The sequence below is a fragment of the Fonsecaea erecta genome, assembly GCF_001651985.1.
Source record: "Fonsecaea erecta strain CBS 125763 chromosome Unknown Scaff4, whole genome shotgun sequence".
Classification (NCBI taxonomy): domain Eukaryota; kingdom Fungi; phylum Ascomycota; class Eurotiomycetes; order Chaetothyriales; family Herpotrichiellaceae; genus Fonsecaea; species Fonsecaea erecta.
The window spans coordinates 2,519,954-2,541,599 of record NW_017387247.1 but is presented as its reverse complement, the minus strand read 5'-3'; the positions used below and the strand labels follow the sequence as shown (position 1 = coordinate 2,541,599).

Below are 21,646 nucleotides of genomic sequence, written 5' to 3'. Positions count from 1 at the left end.
GTCAGCGACGGTAGGGACGTTAGGAGTGAGTCAGTCCGCGTGCATGGCTATCTATCCCGTTGCTTTTCCTGGCAGCACGCTGCAATGACGATGACATACGAGGCGCAGAGAGCCCATTTATCCCGGCCCAAAACACAGTCTATGTACTCTGTACGAGGTACATGTGTTCCCAATCTCATTCATCGCCCTCATCCCTTTTTCTCCCCATATGATATGTGGGGCCTCACCCTCTGCGACCCGGGGGTTCCTCGGGATGTCATCCCCGGACCACATAGATACTCGGTACACAAACACCTCGAGCCAGCCAGTCAGCCATGCTGAACGGCATCCCGGTCCATCGGTCCACCAATTGATTATTGGCGACTGGGGGTTCGATTTCCTCATCTTGAAGGCCCCTGTCGCGTCGAGGATTAGCTTGTGTGTGTTATGTATTCTGACCTGGCCACGCAGCAAAAAGACACTTGCCTTGTGAATGATTACTAGGTGTACGAGTTACTGACTCAATACCATTCATTCACCACGAAGGATCTCCGAGATGAAGCCAGACGCCATAGAAACGAGACTCTTCATCAACAACGAAGTATGTGTTGATGTTTTTTCCCCAGGAGAAACCTGATGTGGCAGGAGTCGTTGCCTGACATGCATGATACATCCTTTTAGTTCGTTCCAGGCAAGCAGGGGAAGACGTTCAAAATCTACAATCCCTACAACGACCAGGAGATATGCAACGTCCACGAGGCTACCAAGGAGGACGTCGACCTCGCCGTCGACGCCGCCGAGGCTGCCTTCCCCCACTGGAGTAACATCGCCGCCCATGAGCGCGCGGCGTACATGTTCAAGTTTGCCCAGCTCGTGCTGAGAGACGCCCAGCAGCTGGCCGAGCTGGATTCCATGTGCATGGGGAAGTAAGCAGCTACGCCTTCTCACCCTGTGAAAGGGTCCCATCGTGCGTCGCATCACCATGGCTAATCTACGTTCTTCTCACAAAGACCCGTCGAGCTCCTCAAGAAAATGGACATCCCGGCCATTGTTGGCGTCTTCAATTACTTTGCCGGCAGCGGATACCACGTTCTGGGTGAATCAAGTCTCAGCTCCCCCAACTTCCTCAACGTCAGTGTACGGCAGCCTTATGGTGTGGTCGGTCTGATTATCCCGTGGAATGTGAGTTTCCCCCGTCCTCCATGATGGCAATACCTGCCTCTCTTCATCATCCCGAGCTACAATCCCAAGTGGCTGAAAAAATGGGGGCAGGTCCCGATGATCATGTTCGCGTTCAAAGTGGCCCCGGCCCTGATCTGCGGCAACACGGTGGTGCTCAAGTCGTCGGAAAAGGCGCCCCTCAGTGCGCTGAAGCTGGCCTCGCTCATCCAGGAAGCCGGGTTCCCGCCCGGGGTGGTTAACGTAGTGAGCGGGTTTGGCGACCCGACGGGGTCCGCCATTGGGCTGCACATGAAGATCCGAAAGATTTCGTTCACGGGGTCGGTGGCCACGGGGCGCAAGATCCTCAAGATGGCGGCCGACTCGACCCTGAAGACCGTGTCGCTCGAGTTGGGGGGCAAGTCCCCCGCCATCATCTTCGAGGATGCCGACCTCGAGGCCGCCGCCCGCTACACCCACTACAGCATCAACCACAACTCCGGCCAGCACTGCCAGGCCAACAGCCGCGTGCTGGTGCAGGAGTCCGTCGCCGACGCCTACATCGACATGGTCAAGAAGCTGATGAGCCACGTCACCCTGGGCGACCCGGCCGACCCGTCCACCTTCCAGGGCCCGCAGGTCGACCAGAAGCAGCTGGCCCACATCCAGCGCCTGGTCGAGCAGGGGAGCAAAGACGGCACCCTGGTGTGCGGGGGCAAACGACACGGCACCACGGGCGCCTTCATCGAGCCGACCATCCTGAAAAACGTCCCCCTCGCTTCGCCCGCCTACACCGAGGAGATTTTTGGTCCGGTGGTGATCGTGAACACGTTCAAGGACGAGAAGGAGGTGCTCGCCGAGGCCAACTGCACCGACTTTGGGCTGTTCTGTAAGTTATCATACATATGATATATAGACGCCCCGCCCCCAATTTTCTGGGTTATTCATCCCCCTTCCCCTCCCCCGCTGACGACCTACTTCCTCTCCAGCATCCGTCTACACGCAGAACTTCGACCGGGCCGTGCGCGTGGCCAAGGCCCTCGAGGCCGGCGCCGTGGGCATCAACTGCTCGGTGCCCGTGCGCGCGGTCGACATGCCCATCGGCGGCTGGAAGCAGTCCGGCATGGGCAAGGAGCTGTCCCTGCACGGCCTCAACACCTACACCGAGCTCAAGACCATCTTCATGAAGTACAACGCCGACCCGTCCTCGATGGCCGTGGGGACGTGGCATTCGGGTCAGCGCGTGGAAGAGGGGATGTTGTAGTTTGGTAGTTCGTCCGTCCCTCGAGGTTGAGAGGTGGGAGGAGACCTTGGATTGGATTGGATCTGGTGGGAGAAGAAAGGGATGAACGAATGGATGGGTGGTTGATGATGATGATGATGATGTCCTATTCCTGCCTCTATTGAGTACAGACTGTTTGATAGAGACGGATAGATAGATAAGGGGGGGGGGCGAAGGTAGGGAGACCTGCACTCCTGCTCCCAGCCAGATCTTGGATGGGAAATACTAAATGATATTACCATTCCATATGTCTTTTTATCTCTCTTCCTCACTACCGTCTATTGTCTCCAGCCTGGCTGGGCCTTAACAGAGAGGCCCCCTTCAAAGGTTTCCCACGCGATCACTCCTCGTTCTTCAATGCGCTCCTCATCTGCCAAAGACAAGCCTGGTCTTGGCTCGCAACGCACGCGAAGCCAGCATGACCCAAAAACATTCAAAAGCCCGACTATATACTCCTCTTCCCTGTACTTTTCCATCTTTCAACTTCCATCTCTGCCTCTACCTCTACCTCTCCTTCCCACCGCCAGAAACAACACCCCTCAAATCCGCCACCAACTTACCCATGACTTTACCCTGCTTGATGCGGTCCAACGCCTCGTTGATGTCATGCAAGTCCACAACCTCCAGCTCCGGCACGACCTTTCCGGCCGCGAAGATCTGCAGGGCCTCGCGCATGTCGGTTTTTGTGCCGGTCTGGTTCGAGCGCACGAGTAGGTCTTTTCGCAGCAGGGGCCGGAGAGACATGCTGGTGATGATGATCAAGTCAGCAACAAAAAAAAGGATCGAGGGAGATGAGAGAATGGATTTGTGGATGGGAAATCTTAAGGGTGAAGGAAGATGAACAGGAGGAGTCTCTCTTACTGTAAGTTCCCGATCCCAATCGCCATTATCTGCGCGCCGAAGCTCGCGTACTCTCCCGCGGCACTGGCAACAGGTTCGAAATTAGTCAGAAATTCACACATTCACGCACTCGCTCATTGTATATGAATTGGACGGGGAGAGAAAACGCACTCGTACGACGACTGATGCGGACTCAGGACGAGCACGTAATCCGCGCCGCCGCCGGTCTTGTCGACGATGGTCTCGACCAAGCCCGGACGCGTGAAGTCGACAAAGACATCGGCACCCATCTTGGTGCAGAACTGTTCCTTCTCCGCCGACCCGCCGTCGATGGCCAGCACCTTCAGCCCGAGGGCCTTGGCGTACTGGATGGCCAGATGCCCCAGGCCGCCGGCGCCGCCGACCACCACGCACCATTTCCCGGCTTGCGGGTTCATTCGCTGCAGCGCTGCGTAAGCCGTCACGCCGGCGCAGAGGATGGGGCACACGCTCGGGAGCGACGAGACGCCCGAAGGGATGGGCACTAGCTGGGAGGTCGGGAAGGCGATGTATCCTATAGTAGCAGTAGTAGCAGAGGTCAATAAGTGCTCAGCTTACACGGGTAAGATTTCCGAGTTTTCAGGGGTCTTCGCGTTGAGATTAATCAGACGTACGTTGGAAAGTCCCGTCCCGATGTGCGCCAGTAATCTTTTGGTTGAAGCAATGGTTCTCCGAGCCGGCCTGGCAAGCCTGACACGTTCCGCAAACATAGCTCCTCCACGCGATACCCACGGTATCGCCGACCTTGAACCCGTCCAGCCCGTCCGTGCCCATGGCAACGATCCTCCCGACCCCTTCGTGGCCTCCCGTCAGGGGCCGTACAGGATCTTTGGGCGCCGGACCACCTCCGTCCCGGGCGTAGACATCGCCATGGCACACGCCACTGTACTCCAATTCCACGAGGGCGTCCTGGGCAGCCGGCACGGGGATGGGGACGTCTTTGATCGTGTACGGCTCGCCGTATGCGCCGGTCAGAACGGCGGCTGTGGCAGTTTTGGGAAGGTCCTCGCCGCCCATCGAGCCCATCGTGACGTTGGAGAGCTGTCCCAAGGGAAGAGGATCTCCTTCTTTCACAGTCCTGGTGTCCTCGTTAATCTTGCAGAAGGACCAGAAGCAGCAACTATGGTTGTTAAAAGGGGGCCGTCCACACGTGATGCGGATGTTGGCAGAAACGTGTCTAGTCGACCTTTCGAATTGATGTTTTTGGCCAGAAACAGCAATGCTTCCTGAATATACAAGTACAACGGCTGATCACGTCTTTCTCCAACTACTTACATCCTGTCTCTTCCCGTTGGAATCGATGCCCTCGCCGGGCTCGTGAGCCATCAATGTCGTGCCTGAAGTCGAGTTGCCGAAGTACCCGGTGATTCCCCGGTCGGGGGGACAGACCCACCTCCGGGGCCATATCGCCTTCGACTTCAACATTGCAAGCCGAAAAAGATGTATATCTTGGGAGGAAAAGTTGAGTAAGCTTATTTGATAGAATCACTCACCCATTAGTCGTGGGCTTTGACCAGGCTCCAACTCCGCCCAGATCGCAGGACCGGCAGCCTGGCTCTCCTGACGAAATAGGCTCGATGTGTTTATTTTTGCTGTAAATGGGGTGTCAACCAACAACAGACGCTGAGCTGTCCTTGTGACGCCTTATCGACGATGTCGCTGTATTTGTGATTCTCACGAGAGAACTTGGGCTCTTGTAGGGAACGATGGCAACAACAGGTTTGGACACAACCACGCCCCTTCCGAGTGTTAACTAGCAAACAAACATGCTGAGGAAATGCCACATGGCCACCTCATATGTAGAACATAACAAGCATTGTTACTATGCAACAGATGGCAAGCTGTCCATGATCAATTAGATTCATCATAGTAACAAATAATGTGGACAATTGAAGAGGCTGTCATGTTGATCTCCCCCCTTTAAATTGCTTGTCTTGGCGAGGCTAGACAGAAATAGGGGCTGGCACCTCTGTGTGACGATTATTGCCATCATTGGGCATTTCCTCTATTCTGTGGACTTGCTGTTCAGAAGCGATGGATCCACGAGAAACATCAACCTGAACCAGATATCAAAGATGAATGGGATACATTGCAGTCTGTGGAGATGTAAGGCAGGCGATTGAGTTGTTGGGATATGTTCAGCAGCGGGAGAGTCGGATGGACAGTCATGGCGTGACCTTGGGAGCCTCTCCCGGAACACCTATGTGTGCTCATTAAGAGCTGTGCACTATTGAAAATGCAAGTACAGCTTCTCGGTCCGGAAGAGAGAGTCCCTTTTGGGGGTCACACTCGTGGTGTTCATATATGCACTGCGGTCATATCCATATACTATATATAACCAGCCATCAGTGATGACCCTTGATCGTATCTGCCGGGCGACCAAACTCATAATAGCGATAACTACTGTCGTTCCGGGAATAAATAGTCGCCTCGAACTCCTCCTGCTCGTCGATGGCGTGAAGGTAGCGAGGCTTACATAATTGGCTCAACGCCCTCGCAGCCAATCAGACGACGCCATACGACTTTAGGCATCAACTCCATCTCTACCTCGTCGTGTCCTCCGCCCTCTTCCTCCCTCTTCACTCTTTCTTCATCATATTCACTCCTTCTTTGTTAGCATTGACCCTCCACTCTACAAGGCAATGAGAGGTCTCTGTGTCTGTTTCTGCTTCCACTCTGCCGTCGTGTAGCGCCCAGACAGACAGATAGACACACGGACAGACAGTCTCTGTTTCAGCTTCAGAAGATTCCTAACTGACAACCACCCTCCCGACCTCTACCATTCCAAGAGAAAAAAGAAAGTCACTCTGTCCACATACCTACCTCTCTTCCCAATCTCAAATACGATGTGAGGCCATAAGTGTGCTAGCCCAGCCAGGATGTCCGACCAACCACCACCACCAGCCTCGCGGCGCCCTCATGATAATGTCACATCAGCAGCAGCAGCAGCGACGCTGGGTTCCATGCCGTCCGAGATCCTACAGCAGATCTTCAACCTCAGCACCACGCCGTCCTTCTTCCAGCTCCTGCAGGTCAACCGCCGCTTCTTCTCTCTGGCGTCGCAGAGTCGCGAAATCATCCTGCACCACCTCCGCCACATGCCCGGGATCAAGCTGGGCTTGGAGCACCACTCGAATACCACCGACTACCTGTTCCTCATATTCCGGCAGCGCGCGGCGTCGCACCTCTACGGCGTCAATTTCACCGCCGACTGTCGCAGCTGGGCACTCTCCGCTCGCAGCGGCGGCACCCTCGACCCGGGGGCGTCGTGCCTCGGCGTCGAGAGCGAGTGGGGAAACAACGTGTGTCTCGTCCGGAAGAACAGCCTCCGCATCCGCATGAACTGCCACAACGACTTGCCCGGCGACATCATCGAGTCCCCCTACGGGGATGGCCAGGCGAAAATCATCCAGGTCGTGCAGAAGAGCCATTACATCACCGTACTCTATGCGTGGACGCCACCTAAAGATGATCCCGCCCACGACACGTCCCATCCCGAGCCGACGACGGTCAAGCTGTCGGTGAGAGAGGTTCTCGAAGAGCACGCGGCCAGGCAGCATCGGTCTAGCAGGTATCGTCGGCCTCCGTCGTCCACCAAGCAGCAGAATAACCAGTCCAAAACGTCCCCCTCGCTTGCTCGGGTGCGCTACCACCTCCTCCATTACGACATGTTCCGGAGCGAGAAGCCCGTCTTCTTCCCCATACCGACACACAAGTCCATCAACGACAACATCCTGGTTCCCGTCCACCTGGCCGTCCACAACCGTCTCGAGTGCGCCATTCTGTGGGATGTCCCAGACACAATGACTCCGTCGCTCGATGCGACAGTCTGTCTCTACACCACCGACCACCTCCCGCGGGACGAGCAGGGCGCATACGACGTCTGGGTTCTCTATCCGTTTGACCGTCCCAGTGCCAACTACCGGTCGCGGTCAGGTGATCGACTTGACTCTGCGAGGGAGAATTCAGACGACGACATTGACGGGAGCGGAATCACCTACACCGTCACCGCCGTCCGCGAAAAGTTCCACCGCAGCGGCTACGACGTCGGCCAGGACTTGCGGCTGTTGTACTTTCCACTGCGACCACGGGCCATTGCATTCTTCAAAGAGGGCCGACGCCTGTCCCTCTACGCCCCCGGGTCGAGCGTGCCGTTCACCACGCTGTTGGCCAACGAAGCCCTCCGCAGCCGCGTTCTTAGCCGATTGGCGTCTCCCGTCGCGAACTATCGAGCGCACAGCGACTCGTTGAGCTTGCTGCGTCGACGCGTCCGACGGACAAACAACACGTCCATCGTGGGCGCCCACTTCACGCTCGGCCTGCCGTTCTTCACTACCCACCAGCCGGGTTTCTCATCCGGCGGCGCGGATCCAGACCCCATGATGCCCGAGGTGGCATGCGTGAGCCACATGCTGTGCCTGGGCGCGGCGAAGCTCCCGTCATTTCGCCGTTTTACCGAGCAGGGTGTCTTTGTCGAGACCGGCCCGCAGGTCCTCACGATCGTGCAGATCCGCAAGCACGTCCTCTACGACGATTGTCCGCACACGAAATCCAAGGATGATCTGCCCCCTCTGCCCCGCCCGCCACAGGACTACCGGACGAGACGAGATTCGACGGTACTTCTGTATCCCACGGCCGGGCCCCTTTCCGACGTCGTCATCGCCCCCGAAGTCGGGAACGATGACGACGATGCTGTTGGCAACAACAATTTTACCGACAATGACACTGAACCGGACGTTGACGCCGTTTCCGACACAGATGTCGACGACGCCGACGCTGACAGCCTGCGGGGAACAGACATGCGTGTCGCGGCGAGATTGTGGGGGTGGACTCCCCAACGCACCACGCTGACAGGGTTGGATACCGTATGCATCTCCCCCCGCGGGGAGCGGATCGCCGTCGCACAGTGGGACCGAGTGCTCGTCTATGCTCTGGATCCCCGGGAGCTGTGTGACGAAATATGGGACCAGGACAGTGACTTTGAGGATTTCATGAGCGAAGGGGAAAGCAGCTCAGAGAGCGGTAGCGAGAGCGAGCACGACGATGCCGACGATGCCGACGACAACGACGCAAGCGTGGTGAGTGTAGCACCAGACGGCGTCCCCGAGGACGATCACACAACCCAAGATCCAGCCGCAGCTTCGGCTGCAGCACCACCGCCGAAAGTAGCCGCACCTGTCGCCTCAAGCACATCCTCTTTGGATTCGTTGGCAAACTTGTTGCACTTTTATCCGCACACGAATGACGGCTGGCCTCTCGAACGGATCGTCGAGCTCCGTCCGCTCGTGCTGAAGATGGATGGTGGAGCGGTGGTTCGGAAGATGAGCTGGGCATTGGGAAAGTTGGTGCGAGATGACGAGGAGTGTAGTATCGATGCAGCAGAAATCCGCGGAAAGGCAGAGGACGCGGAAGGGCCAGCGGACGAGACTGCAGGGGGGTCGAAGGAAAAGGAAAAGGAAGACGTGGAGAGCAACAAGAGCAACAACACGGCACGGCTGACTCCGCGACGGCTCGATGCTAGAACATCAGCAGATGCTGGAAGTTTCGACCCCCAGGACCGGCAGCAGCTGCAAAACCAACCGTCACCAATATCAGATGTACAGACTGCCACTTTCTCGCGGGATATATACAACAAAGAGCTAGGAGATGATTTGAATACTGTCTTCCATGACATACCTCCAGCGCCCTTTTCGGACACCAAATTGATCGGCCAGATCAAACACATTGCGCGTCCTCCCGAGTATCACAACTCCTCCAACAAAGTGGTCCTCGACTCTCCTGAGCTGAGACCCCACAATCCAGCAGTGCTAGACTCCGGCAAGGGTAAAGAAACCGAGCTAGTAGAGAATTCACCAGGAGGAAGAAGGGACGAGTTCCGTGATATGACAACAGATCATGAACGTGGAATGTCTCCGGTTCCAGAGCGGTGTGAATCGGGAGAATCGGAACCAGTGCACAAGCGCAAAAGAAATCCACGGAGGAGGGTTGCCGAGAATGAATTAGTCGTCCTGACTGACAGAGGGTTACAAGTCTGGGATCTCAGCGTCTGGGGACGAGGCAGGCGAATCCGTCGTGAGCTTCCGAGTGATGATATTCTGCATTAGCTGTGACAGCAAACTCGGGAGTCCATCGACCGTATATGTTTTCTTTTATGCCCAAAAATTGAGGGGTCGAAACAGCTTTGCCTGGTGAGTTGCAGAACAATGGAACAGACACATATTTCTCGCATTCGGCGTCAGCGGAGAACGGTAGCCTGACCTGGTTACTTTCACCCCTTGTCCATCGTTACGAGGCCAATTCGAGGCCGGGGGGGATTGTTCTAGTAATATCCCTGGGTAGTGAACAACGAGACCTTGCTGTATAGTCATCGGAACACCCCATGGCCAAATGTTTCCTTCGCCAGTCGGGAACCACATATCCGGCGTTGCAGAGCGAAGGGGACGCTGGCCGCAGGAGTTCATTTCTCTGCTCCACCACCGCCACTCATCATGAGCACGGTACCAATCAAAAACACCCACCAATACTTCTGGAAGAAGCTCTTCTCTTGTTGTTCCTCCTGCACAATCTCTCTGCCGTCGCCATCGACCTGGGGAGGTTTCCTCGTTGCTAGATCAGGGGACGGGCCGGGGCTGGGGGTGATAAGGTTGACTTTGATGGGCTCGTGGAGAGCTGCTGCTTTGGCTGCTTCTTCTCTCGCTTTTTTGGTATTTGGCACTGGAGGCGGGGGTGGTATCGGCCTGCCCTTTGCCTTGGCTCTCTCGACTTTCTTCTTGTAACGTTCTTCCTCCGCGGTCAAGGGGGGTGGTGAAAGGCCCGAGACCGAAGCAGAAAAGACCGATCCATCCTCTGGGGATATCCAGAGGTCGATTTTCTGGTGGACATTGTCGCTGAAAGTGTCGATGGTGGTTACGGTCGAACTGCCATTAGGTAGAAGGATCCGAAGCAGCTTCGACGAGGTAGGTTCGGGCGTGGTAGATTTGAGCGAGTCGAGAGGGGGAGGAGTCCACGAGGACAAAGCGTGCTTCGAGGTCTTTGGATCGTAGAAGATAGTGACAAGCGGTTTGACTGAAGGAGATCCGATCACTTCGTAGGACAGAGTGACCGACTTGGGCAGTTTAGAGCCCGCCGCATCGCTCGCAGCCAGGACAGGCACGACAGGGCAGGCACAAACGGCAAGCAACGCCAGCAGGAGGCTGCGAAAGACCATCTTGGGCAGTTGCGACACACAACAAACACGTCGGGCGTCAGGGGGACCGTGACAGCAATTTATCTTCAGTCGTCTTTGATTTCATTCCTCGCTCGGTCCTGGCCATCACCAACCCAACCCGCACCCCGTCGCCGCCATTTGTTGTAACGGGCAACTCAAGCGAATACGACGCCACACGAGGCTGTTGAATCCACCCCAGAAATCCACGATTTCTTTTCCTGTGTGCTCTCCAGTGAGTCAAGATGTAGTCACCATGGACTTCCTCCAGGGCCTTCCCGGGCCTGGGGGCTCTGAGTTTTATTCCTTTACTGACGCCGATCTCATGGATCTCTCAGATTCTGACGAGATGGCGACCAGCACCGGCAAGCCAGAGACCCCCAACGACAAAGACAAGCTCCATCCTGAAGTTCTCAAAGATCTCGAACTCCATCAGGGCTTCATGCGTCAAGCCATCGATGTCGCCGAAGACGCTCTCCGTGGAGGCGAGACGCCAGTCGCTTGTGTTCTGGTCTACGAGGGCAAAGTGGTTGCGCGCGGCATGAATGACACGAACCGATCTCTGAACGGCACGCGGCACGCCGAATTCCTCGCCATTGCGCAGTTTCTCAGCCAGATGCCCGCGAGCAAACTCAAGGAGACGGATCTCTACGTCACGGTTGAACCATGCATTATGTGTGCTTCTGCCTTGAGGCAATATGGCATTCGCCGTGTCTTCTTTGGCTGTGGCAATGATCGATTTGGTGGAAATGGAAGCGTGCTTCCGGTTCATTCTGACAAGGGTTTGGAGGAGGGCTATCCAAGCTATGGAGGGATTTTCAGAAAAGAAGCCATCATGTTGCTGCGTCGGTTCTACATCCAGGAGAACGAGAATGCGCCAAACCCACGCGCCAAGGGCAACCGAGAACTGAAGCAAGTCGTGTGAAGGATGGAGAAGGCTTGGTTCTCAACATACTTGTCTTCCAGCACAGGCCACATTGGAGGGGGGTTTTCCACCAGCGAGAACAGCTGAACCTGTGTCTGATTTGTATCATATTATCTGTTTAGAGGAGCTGCAAACGAGGCTTCCGACCATGAGAAGAGTCATCGCTATCAAGAGCCTGTTGTATCAATCAATAAGAGAAAGCTACTGGCACGTCCTCTTCACATAGCTATCATCGGCCGTTCATCACCATATGTACAGTGAATATCTTGCACGTCTCCTGACTCGAGCGCCGGGTTGCTTTTGCTTAGTCAGGCGGAATTTCGGGCTGTGCGGCTTGCGTTCGTGTCACGTCCAATGACCACAACAATCATGCACACTACTGACTTTTTTTGGGACCAGCCGTGACTTGCTCGCCTCAACAACTTTACACTCAACTGCCTTGACCTTGATCCACGCTCTTCCACAAACGCCTCTCTTCTCTTGGCTTGGAATTCATCTTACTTTACGAACAGACCTCGACCTCCAACCCATCTGGCTCGAGTAAATCCTTGTCTCCCGTTCCAATCTGTCTGACAACCCGAGTCTCCTCGTCGCGTCGCCGACCGAATCAACCATGTCCCGCCCTCGTGACAAGAAGCCTGCCGCTGCAAAGGCAACCAAAAAATCAGCAGCGAAGGCGAAACCTGTCAAGAAGGTGTCATCGCAGACGTCGACGGAGGCCGATCCCCCAACCTTCCCGGTGAAGGCTCCGCCCAAACCTGCCCATAAAGTCCCAGAAGCGACGGTGAAGAAGACAAGCAAGCGGAAGGCCGAAACAGAGGTTAAACATGACGCTCAAACCAACGTGAAAAGACCACGAGTAGCTCCCACACCCGGTTCCGACGGTGACGAGCATGCTTCCCTCAAACGAGAATCAGCCCACCCTCGAGAAAAGCCCACGGCAGCCAAAAAGGCCAAGGCAACAAAGGCAGAGATCAATCGGCCTCCAACCGAGAAGCTCAATGTCTACGTGTTTGGAGAAGGCTCTTCGGGGGAACTCGGTCTCGGGAGCGCCAAGGGCCAGACCGAAGTCAAGAGACCGCGATACAATCCCAATCTCAGCCCGGACAGCGTCGGCGTGGTCGCTTTGTCAGTCGGTGGGATGCACACTGCGGCTCTGACCCACGACAACAAGATTCTGACCTGGGGCGTCAACGATCAGGGCGCGTTGGGTCGCGACACTGCCTGGGAAGGTGGTCTCCGTGACATCGACGAAGATGCCAGTGACTCGGACTCGGACAGCGGTTCGGAGACAGCCGTCAACCCAAGAGAATCCACCCCAGGTGAAGTGGACCTGTCGGGTGTGCCTGAAGATGTCAAATTCAGCCAGGTTGCCTGCACCGACAGTGCCACTTTTGTTCTCACGACCCAGGGCGATGTGTACGGATGGGGCACATTTCGTTCGAACGAGGGCATATTTGGCTTTGACCCGACCACGCTCATCCAGCTCCGACCAAAGCTGATCAAGGGCATCGGCAAAGTCATTCAGCTTGCCACGGGTGCCAATCATGTTCTTGCGTTGCAGGAGAGTGGTGCCGTCTACTGCTGGGGTTCCGGGCAACAGAACCAATTGGGTCGACGGATCCTGGAGCGACGAGCGACAAACAGTCTGATACCCACTGCCATTGGCACGCTCAAGAAGATCGAATACGTCGGAGCAGGGGCCTACAATTCGTTCGCGGTGAAGTCGAATGGTGACGTCTACTCCTGGGGCTTGAACAACTTCGGCCAAACCGGCGTTCCCAAAGAATTCGACGAGAGTGGCAACACCAAAGGCAACGACGTCCACATGCCCATTATTGTTGACACGCTAGGCAAGTTTGGCAAAGTCACATGTATCCAGGGAGGGTCTCATCACACCGTCGCCGTCACCGACAAACACGAATTGCTGGTCTGGGGGCGAATTGACGGAAACCAGTCGGGTCTGAAGGTCCAGGAACTTCCAGAAGACGACGTCGTCCGCGATTCAGCTGGCCACCCACGGATTCTCGTGGTTCCGACCCAAATCCCCAACATTGAGGCTCTCATGGCTGCCGCAGGGTCTGACCACTGTATTGCCATTGACAAGAAGGGCAAAGCGTACTCATGGGGGTTCAGCACGACCTACCAGACCGGACAGGGCACTTCGGACGATGTGGAACTGGCCACACTCATCGACAACACGGCTGTCAGAGACAAGAAACTGGTTTGGGCCGGTGCGGGCGGCCAATTCAGCGTGATTGCCGGTCTTCCGGCACCGTTGGTGAATGGGGTCAATGGTGTCAATGGACATGCGTGATGAGGGAGGCGACATGAGCTCGAGAGATCCCGGGGCGAGAATGGACATTTCCTCAACATCAGTCTCCTGCGGCGTCTTGGGCAAAAAGTTCTTGCGATATACAATTTCTTCGACAGGCAAAACACACAAATTTTCTCAGACACAGCTTTCTTGGGAATTTTGCGTACTCCAGCATCAGCATTATATCCTCTGTATGAATAATATTTCAGGCCCGTTGGTGATTTGGGTGGGGCAGGCTGGGAGGAAGGGAGGCCGAAGAGCGGTCTTGTCATATGATGAAGACGTCTTCCTTGGGCCACAGAAGACTGAATGAGTTGGCATGGTACGGTTGGAGGGGCACTGTATTTCAGTCTGGTCTTGCTGGCACGTGGATGAAGCGAAGGGGACGGTTTTTTCTTTTTGATGGACTATGTATTTTATTTGGACACGCACAAATGGGCTGGATGGGTGAAGATAGAGAGAGAGAGATGGAGTTCAAGGATTGCGTTCAATCCAGATGCCATTCTTCTGCTCGTCATTCATTCATTCTTCTCTTCATCTCCTTCTTGCCTCGTCCATCTCATCTCATCTCCTCTCCTCCCCTGATCAGCGTCTAGGTCTCGTTGCCGCCCCATGGCGCCTCTGTTGACCGACTCTTCCAGGTTATCCCTCGGCAATCTCGTCCGATCAGAGCCCGATGCACACCGGACTCTCAGCTCATAGCCGACGAACCCAGCAATGCTCTCCTCTCCGTCTGTCGTACTTGTAGCATGCATGCATGCATACAAGGAGCAGCAGTCAGTCAGTCGGTGAGTGAGTGCACTATTGATCTGTCTGCCCCTCGCGTTCGTCTGTGGACTTATGTATGTACCCACCTAACGAGCGCCCCTCATCATGACAATATATGTTACATACTGTACCTCGTAACACGGACCCAGACTCGTGGAAAGGTACATAAACAAAGGGGATAGAGAGATCACCGGTGCTGCCCCTCACTTTCTACGTCCCCCTCCCCGCGCTCCTCCTTCTTCTGCCCTGGATGTGCCGAGCTTCACAGATCACGACGGACGTGAGCGAGTGGGTTGTTTCGGGCAGTAGCCGTTGTTGCCCGTTCGTTCCTTCTCCAAATCGACCTTTTCCCGTGGCTGTATTCGGTCCAGGTTACTGAGACGACATCCATGGAGGGGAGAGGAGGGGAGGGGGTCCCTTTCGGAGGAGAGACCGAAAGGTGAGATGTCATTGTTTTGACTTCTATTTCACTAATCCTCCAAGTCGAAGGGATCCTTCACAGTTGTGTAAGTTCGTGTTTTTTGTGTGTGTGTGTTTCAACCCGGCTTCTTCTTTGCCCATCATCACCACCACCACCATCACCACTACTGATACCATCATCTCCAGCACAAATCCTCGAGACACCTTTGCTATACATACATACACTTCGTAGATACCCAAGGTAGAAAGAAGGACAGGAACCAACGACTTTCAACACCATGGCCGGCCCCCCCGTCCCCTTCTCCGCTCTTCCACTCAACAAGTCCAACGCGGCGACGCGGCTCAACGCGTGGGGCGCGCACGGCGCAACGGACGAGCTGGGATTCCTGAACCGACAGACGCCGGAGACGGTGGCGGCGGCGGCGGCGTCGGAGATCAAGACGGGCGTGCGGGTCCCGCTGGACGCGCCGCTAGACTTCCAGGGCCAGAAGCCGCTGTTCGGGCGCCAGGTGTTCGTCAAGGACGTGTACCAGAAGAAGCCGCGCATCGTGCATGACGACACCTGGTCGTTCAACACCCAGAGCTCGACCCAGTGGGATGGCCTGCGCCACTTCGGGTACCAGAAGGCCGGGTTGTTCTACAACGACACCACGGTCGAGGACATCGCGGGCGTGTCCCCGAAGGGAGCCCAAAATCCCAACATCCTCGGCATCCACAAGGCGGTGGAGCGCGGCGGCGTCATGGGCCGCGGCATCCTGGTGGATTTCCGGCGGTGGATGGACGAAGGGCCCGGGAAGGACGTGGTGGGCGGCGCCTTCAAGCAGTTCGAGACGTCGGCCATCAAGTTCGAGTGGATCCTCGAGGTGCTCAAGTGGCAGAACAACACGACCCCGCGCTTCGGTGACATCCTGATCGTGCGCTCGGGCTTCTTCCAGTCGTACTACTCGATGGTGTCGACGCCCGCGGGCGAGGCCGAGATCCAGCGGCTGACGTCCATGAGCCCGCCCGGGCTGGGGGGCGTCGAGCAGTCGGATGAGGTGCTGCGCTGGATCTGGGAGCACTTCTCGGCCGTGGCCAGCGACCACCCCAGCTTCGAGCGCTGGCCCACGCCCTTCGACTGGAGCATGCACGAGGTCCTCCTGGCCGGCTGGGGCTGCAACATCGGCGAGCTGCTCGACCTCGAAGCCCTCAGCAAGGAGTGCGCGCGCCAGGGCCGCTGGAGCTTCTTCGTCGCGTCCGTGCCGTGCTACGTCCCCGGCGGCGTGGCCAGTCCGGTCAACGGCGTGGCTATTTTTTGAACGTGGACGGAATAGAACAGGGATGGGGCGGGACGAGGGGGGGAGGGGAAGGAAGAGGGGATGGGGGTTTTGTGACGGTGATGTTCAAGGAAGGAGTTGCATGATGGGAGGAGGGGAGTGTAAAGGATGTCCGTTTAGGGGTTATCGGAGACTAGAAATGTGCATGGTGTCCCGCGGCAGAGCGAGGCGAGCAAAAGTTAGGGGGCAGGACAGGGAGGGAGGGAGAGGGATCAGAGAGGACATATGTTTGAGCAAAGCGGCCAAACAAGAGAAGGGTTGGGACTGCAAGGACATTTGCAGAACTCAGACAGCCTGGACAATTACAGAGGTATGCGTATTGTTGAGGACGCCGGCGTCTAGGCTAGCTCTCCGAGAACCTATATCGACAAGAACACAACCTGTGAATGCTGTGAACCAACCAACGTGATACAGTTATGAGTACAAGTTCATATGTAGGTAGTTACACAGTAGAGATGATAACTCCTGCCGACTGACTAACCCAAGGAATCACTCCAGGGCTGTGCGTGAGCCGACCAAAAAAGAAAAGGAAAGATCGTGACCATCCAGGCATAGAAGTCCATCCACAACCGGCCGTCATATTATTCATTATTGACCTGGAAACGCTTTGCCCATCCTTTTGCCCATGCTGCTGATGCTGCTGCTGCTGCTGTTGCTGTTGTTGTTGTTGTTTTCAATCTCGATATCATGACATGAGCTGAGCTGAACTCGACACACGCAAGTTCCGCCATGCAATTTTGTAACCACAAGAATTCCTCCACAAGTTGTTTTTGAATAACACAAAAGAAAAAGAAATTGAGGACAGACGGTAACGGGTCGCTGGTCGGGGCTTCATACCGTTGATGGACATGCGGTGTGACAACCGACAGCTCGGTATGCTGCTGTCGAACGCCGCACGGCAGGTTGCCTGCCAACGTATTACTTCCAACATGCACTGTTGAAATGCAGGAGTAGTAGCGTGGACGTCCCGACCTACCGGGTCAAGGGGATGGGTGGCCACGGGTCCGGAGGCTCTCACACGGAGTTCCTCCTTTCGAGCCACTCCATGAGCATGCGGTGCTTGTGGTCCTCGTAGTTCTGGGCACACGTGGCCGGCTTGGAGTTGCGGCGCCAATATGTTTTGGACGGCCGGTCAAACTGCATGCCAAACGTGGACGGTGACTGGCCGTCGTAGAGGTCGGCCTGTGGCGTCATGGGGCATTTGGGCGGCTCTTCGGGAGGCGAGAGGTAGCCCTCGACTTTTCCCTCGTTGACGACGGCCGATCCAGGGTGAACCGGATGGGGGCCGTATATGCGGTGACGGAGCTCCCTCCACGGTGGGAAGGGAGGAAAGTGAGGTTTGGAGTCGGAGTGGGAGCGAGTTGGGCTCAGGGGATTGCATGGGCTAAACGTCCTGACAGGCGAAGCCTCTGGTCCCGGTGTGTGATTTGGTGATTCGGTTTGGGTGCCTTCTGACACCATGGCGACGACAGGGACTGGTGCCGCTGTCATCGGGGGGCTGGTGAATTTCACCTCGTGGGCGACGGGAGAAAAATCAGGATCTCCCGGTAGAATGCCAGGCTGGTCTCCGTTATCTGGTATGTTTGTGAACGGATGGCAGTCTGGAGGTGTGACTATGACGGGTATCTCAACCATTTTTGGTTATATCTGGGGTTGTTGCATTGTCCTCTGATCGTCGACGCCTGCGGCTGGGTCAATAGTTTTATACGTCTGGGGATGAGCAGAAATGATTGGAGAGAGACATTTTTGCCCGGCAGCCTTTGCCGCTAGAGAAGTAGCTGGACGGCGGCGGATGGCAGAGGAAACGGATACACGTCCCCTTCACGAGACGAAGGGTGCCGAACAAGACTGGATGCGTATGGCCATTGGACGGGGGACCAGACACAGCCACTGTCAGTACTGAATCACTTGATTGCCGAATATCGTCCTCGGGGGATCCAGGCCTCCGAAGAGGTTTCCATGAATAATGTTTGCAGCAGTGGTCGAGTAGGACAGAGGTTGGCCAGTGGACGGCGGGGAGGAAAGTACCACTCACACCATCAGCAGGGTTTTCCGATAGGCGACCAGGAGTCTCAAACATCAGATGATTGCGACAAAGCGGGGAGACGATGCCAACCGCTCGGGTTCAGCATGCCGGAGGAGTTTGAAACGGTGAGGGACGGACAACGGTTTTGCAAATCCGGGGTATTGGGGGACACTATGGCGCCATTGATCGAGAAAGCAGACATGGACATGGGATAGTCATGACGAGACGAGTCAAGGACGGGAAAGTCAGTGTCTGAGATGAGGCCATTTCATCATGGCAGACAGACAATACAGAGAGAGAAGTAAGTACAGTACCGTATGCAGGTGTTGGGATGGATGAGACAACCAAGTCGGGTGACTGGTGGCGATACCATGCACGAAAGACACACCCAAGGGATGATGACACAGACAGACAAGATGCAAATATGCGCGTATTATTTCAAGGGGAAAAAGTCAAAAGAGCCTTCATGAAGGTGAAGTGAGTCAGTCCCATCACATATCAGACATCACACCACTCCGCCATCCACCACCAATACGGCGGGTTCCGGTCGTCTGAGCACCACCCGTCCCGAACAGGTCGGTATTGCGGATTACAGTACGTACACACGCACCCCTTGGGATGCGACAGAGACATATTCTTGTGTGTGAGCTGTCGAGGGAGATTTCCAACATAAAAATGGACACAGGAACGCGTCTCATCTCGTCGAGACCACCAGATCACCATCAATCAACTCAGTTGTCTATTACATACTACTGCATCCCGCCAGAGAATACCCAACAACACCATTACCACCACCACCACCACTAAATCTCACTCAAGATGATGTCCCACACAGCAACAGTAAGTCAGAATTCCAGCCCCCCCGAGGAAACTCCTTTCCCCTGGGTGAGATCCAATGCACGTGTTTCGTGGCTGACCCTTCCCGCCCCCCAGAGTACCACCACCGAGCACTCAGACAAAGCCCCGACGTCAATCGAGGTCAACAACGCCGGCTATGTGCCCATCTACAACGACACCGACTACAGCGACTTCCTGTACCTAGCCCCGCCGCTATCGACCGAGTTCCTGCCCCTGGAGCCGCCCGTCACCGACAAGGCCGCACGGCCCATGCCCATGGTGAAGAAGGCCCACGTGCGGCCGTCCGAGACGTTCAACACGGGCACCACGCCGCCCCCGGAGAAGGTCTACGCCGAAGCGACCTTCCCGCCGGTCATGGCCCGGTCGTCCACGACGTCTGCGATGGCAGACGACAAGACCGCCGCCGTCGCCGCCGAACGACGCGAGCGCAGACCCAGCTTCGTCGAGGTCACGCCCGTCAAAGTCCAGCACGACCATGACAAGCACAAGGACGCCCACCACCACCATCATCACGAACGAAGGCGGTCCTCGCACGAGTCCGAGCCCATGGGCTGGTGGCCCGAGGACGACACCAAGGCGCAGCACGAGTGGGTCGAGCAGAACGAGGAGGAGGATGTCATCGAGGAGGACGTCTGGAGCGATGAATTCTACGAGTAATGAGTGCATGGATGACGATGCCTTTCACGTTCCCCCCCCCCATCGCCGCCACTACCACCACCACCACCAACCTTTCTGCCAGCTTCGGAGTATACAGAGGGCGACTCGATGATGTTTGTTTATTATATTTTTTTCCCTTCTCCCCCTTCGGTTCAAAGGGCATTGGGCGAATCAGAGCAGGCAGGATTTCTGTGAAGCGAATCTCGAAAGGAAAGGAAGACAAGGGGGAACTTTTCACGTCACATGTAACAACCCACCCGCCCACCAGACCTGTACATACATCACACACAGAGCAAGCATCAGAGGCTTTAACGCCTACTCACGTCTTGATGAAACATAAAATACAACGAAGTATTCACGACTCTCAGATCCCACGATTCTGCTTCTCCACGGTGCATAAATGAGTGTGTATATAAAAAAGTATTGGAAGGAGGAAGACGACGACACTGATCGCCGCATAGAAACAAGAGAGGAGGACTCTTTTCGTTCCCATTCTTGTCTCATCGGGTGCATGGTATTATTATCTCGTCGGAGCTTTTATAGTACTGTGTACTTATTTAATCGACAAGAGCTCAATTAGGGTGGTACTGGAGGTAGGATGAGGGAAGGAAGTCTCAATAAAGCGGCGGAATTATCATTACACATTATCTTCCCTTCTCTGATCGAGTGTTCCAGTAGTAACCACAGTAATAATACACAGATTGTTCCTTGCTTCGCCGCATTTCCTTTCTTCACACACACAATCAGCTATCCAAATCGAGCCCACGAGCCTTCCGATGCCCCTTCAATCAGTTGCCTAGCCGTCGTCGTCTGCCTCATCGTACTCTCCAAATTCGCCGCACAATATCGATGCAATCCTCCAATCCACATCCGGAATGGCCTCGACAAAGTCGCTTGGGTGATGATGGCGCCGCTGCTCACGACTCTGGCCAGTGCTGCGACTCCGGCCTTTGATTCAGGTGCTGACGCTGGGGAGCGAGGTGAAGTGGATGGGCACATGGATGTGCTGGGCCTCGCCGTGCTCCATGATCTTGGGCACCACGATCCTCAGCAGCCCAGCGTCGAGCTTGGCGTGCGTGCGGTCGCGGTCGACGTCGACGGGGAAGTTGAAGGCCCTGATCATCTCGCCGACCTGCCGCTCGTGCACGGTCAAGTGAGGCTCGTGCTTCTTGGGGGCCTGTTCTGCGGCCGCTTTGGTCTCGGGCGCTTCCCCTGCCTCTGTTGTAGGAGCAGGGGCAGCAGCAGGAGTCTCGCCTGTCGTCGGCGGAGCGGGTGTCGGCGTGGGAGCTGTGACTGCTGGTGGTGGGCCAGGCTCCTCGACCAACTCCCCTTCCGGAATGTCGGGCCGGTGAGTCCTGCTCGTCAGCAGCAGCGTGCGGTTCGATGTCCAGCGCAGACGAAGTTCCGTGTGCTCCTTGACGCCGGGCAACTCGACTTCCAAGTAGAAGTTGCTCAGCGTCTCGCGCACATCGGTCTTGGGTTGATGGACGTCTTCGTCTCGGTCATGGAACTTGGTGTACACCTTGTGTGCCATGTATGGAACCGGGATGTGGTGCAGGTGATGCCCAGGTTCTGGATAGGTGTGGGAGATGTGTGTCGTTGGGTATGGGTCGATGTCGGATGTGATGTAGAACCAGCCCGCCATGTTGGTTGATTTCGACTTCGAGTTGATGTCTCTTGCAAGGACAAGTTTTCAGATTGTGTTTTGGCTTGGATGTTAGTCTCTGACCCCATCATCGAGAGGCAGCCTCGTGTATATGTCTTCCCAAGTAGCATGCCTCCCTCTCCCAGGACCTCGGCCAAAGTCATGTGCCCATCACTGGACAATGCCATGTTACGTGCCAATTTTTTCTGGGT

The 21,646-nt window shown here is 55.9% G+C and overlaps 10 protein-coding genes across 10 annotated transcripts; 6 read left to right on the top strand and 4 right to left on the bottom strand.

Annotated features, from left to right (window-relative positions):
• Positions 1-535: 535 nt before the first annotated feature.
• AYL99_05679 (hypothetical protein) lies at positions 536-2,401 on the top strand (the record flags this gene model as incomplete). Its single annotated transcript, XM_018837191.1, has 5 exons — positions 536-580; positions 661-905; positions 990-1,161; positions 1,252-2,026; positions 2,127-2,401. 5 exons carry the CDS (start codon positions 536-538, stop codon positions 2,399-2,401), a joined length of 1,512 nt encoding a protein of 503 aa, XP_018694044.1.
• A 522-nt stretch (positions 2,402-2,923) lies between these two features.
• AYL99_05678 (hypothetical protein) lies at positions 2,924-4,324 on the bottom strand (the record flags this gene model as incomplete). Its single annotated transcript, XM_018837190.1, has 4 exons — positions 2,924-3,164; positions 3,281-3,343; positions 3,431-3,812; positions 3,913-4,324. 4 exons carry the CDS (start codon positions 4,322-4,324, stop codon positions 2,924-2,926), a joined length of 1,098 nt encoding a protein of 365 aa, XP_018694043.1.
• A 1,853-nt stretch (positions 4,325-6,177) lies between these two features.
• On the top strand, positions 6,178-9,402 carry AYL99_05677 (hypothetical protein; the record flags this gene model as incomplete). The annotated part of the gene is made up of 1 exon (XM_018837189.1): positions 6,178-9,402. One exon carries the CDS (start codon positions 6,178-6,180, stop codon positions 9,400-9,402), a length of 3,225 nt encoding a protein of 1,074 aa, XP_018694042.1.
• A 353-nt stretch (positions 9,403-9,755) lies between these two features.
• AYL99_05676 (hypothetical protein) lies at positions 9,756-10,505 on the bottom strand (the record flags this gene model as incomplete). Its single annotated transcript, XM_018837188.1, has 1 exon — positions 9,756-10,505. The coding sequence occupies one exon, from the start codon at positions 10,503-10,505 to the stop codon at positions 9,756-9,758; it is 750 nt and encodes a 249-aa protein (XP_018694041.1).
• Positions 10,506-10,758: 253 nt separating this feature from the next.
• Positions 10,759-11,427, top strand: AYL99_05675 (hypothetical protein; the record flags this gene model as incomplete). The annotated part of the gene is made up of 1 exon (XM_018837187.1): positions 10,759-11,427. One exon carries the CDS (start codon positions 10,759-10,761, stop codon positions 11,425-11,427), a length of 669 nt encoding a protein of 222 aa, XP_018694040.1.
• Positions 11,428-12,040: 613 nt separating this feature from the next.
• Positions 12,041-13,744, top strand: AYL99_05674 (hypothetical protein; the record flags this gene model as incomplete). The annotated part of the gene is made up of 1 exon (XM_018837186.1): positions 12,041-13,744. One exon carries the CDS (start codon positions 12,041-12,043, stop codon positions 13,742-13,744), a length of 1,704 nt encoding a protein of 567 aa, XP_018694039.1.
• A 1,466-nt stretch (positions 13,745-15,210) lies between these two features.
• On the top strand, positions 15,211-16,230 carry AYL99_05673 (hypothetical protein; the record flags this gene model as incomplete). Its single annotated transcript, XM_018837185.1, has 1 exon — positions 15,211-16,230. The coding sequence occupies one exon, from the start codon at positions 15,211-15,213 to the stop codon at positions 16,228-16,230; it is 1,020 nt and encodes a 339-aa protein (XP_018694038.1).
• Positions 16,231-17,262: 1,032 nt separating this feature from the next.
• AYL99_05672 (hypothetical protein) lies at positions 17,263-17,883 on the bottom strand (the record flags this gene model as incomplete). Its single annotated transcript, XM_018837184.1, has 1 exon — positions 17,263-17,883. The coding sequence occupies one exon, from the start codon at positions 17,881-17,883 to the stop codon at positions 17,263-17,265; it is 621 nt and encodes a 206-aa protein (XP_018694037.1).
• Positions 17,884-19,093: 1,210 nt separating this feature from the next.
• On the top strand, positions 19,094-19,789 carry AYL99_05671 (hypothetical protein; the record flags this gene model as incomplete). The annotated part of the gene is made up of 2 exons (XM_018837183.1): positions 19,094-19,114; positions 19,208-19,789. The coding sequence occupies 2 exons, from the start codon at positions 19,094-19,096 to the stop codon at positions 19,787-19,789; spliced, it is 603 nt and encodes a 200-aa protein (XP_018694036.1).
• A 955-nt stretch (positions 19,790-20,744) lies between these two features.
• Positions 20,745-21,434, bottom strand: AYL99_05670 (hypothetical protein; the record flags this gene model as incomplete). The annotated part of the gene is made up of 1 exon (XM_018837182.1): positions 20,745-21,434. The coding sequence occupies one exon, from the start codon at positions 21,432-21,434 to the stop codon at positions 20,745-20,747; it is 690 nt and encodes a 229-aa protein (XP_018694035.1).
• Between the last annotated feature and the right edge of the window lie 212 nt (positions 21,435-21,646).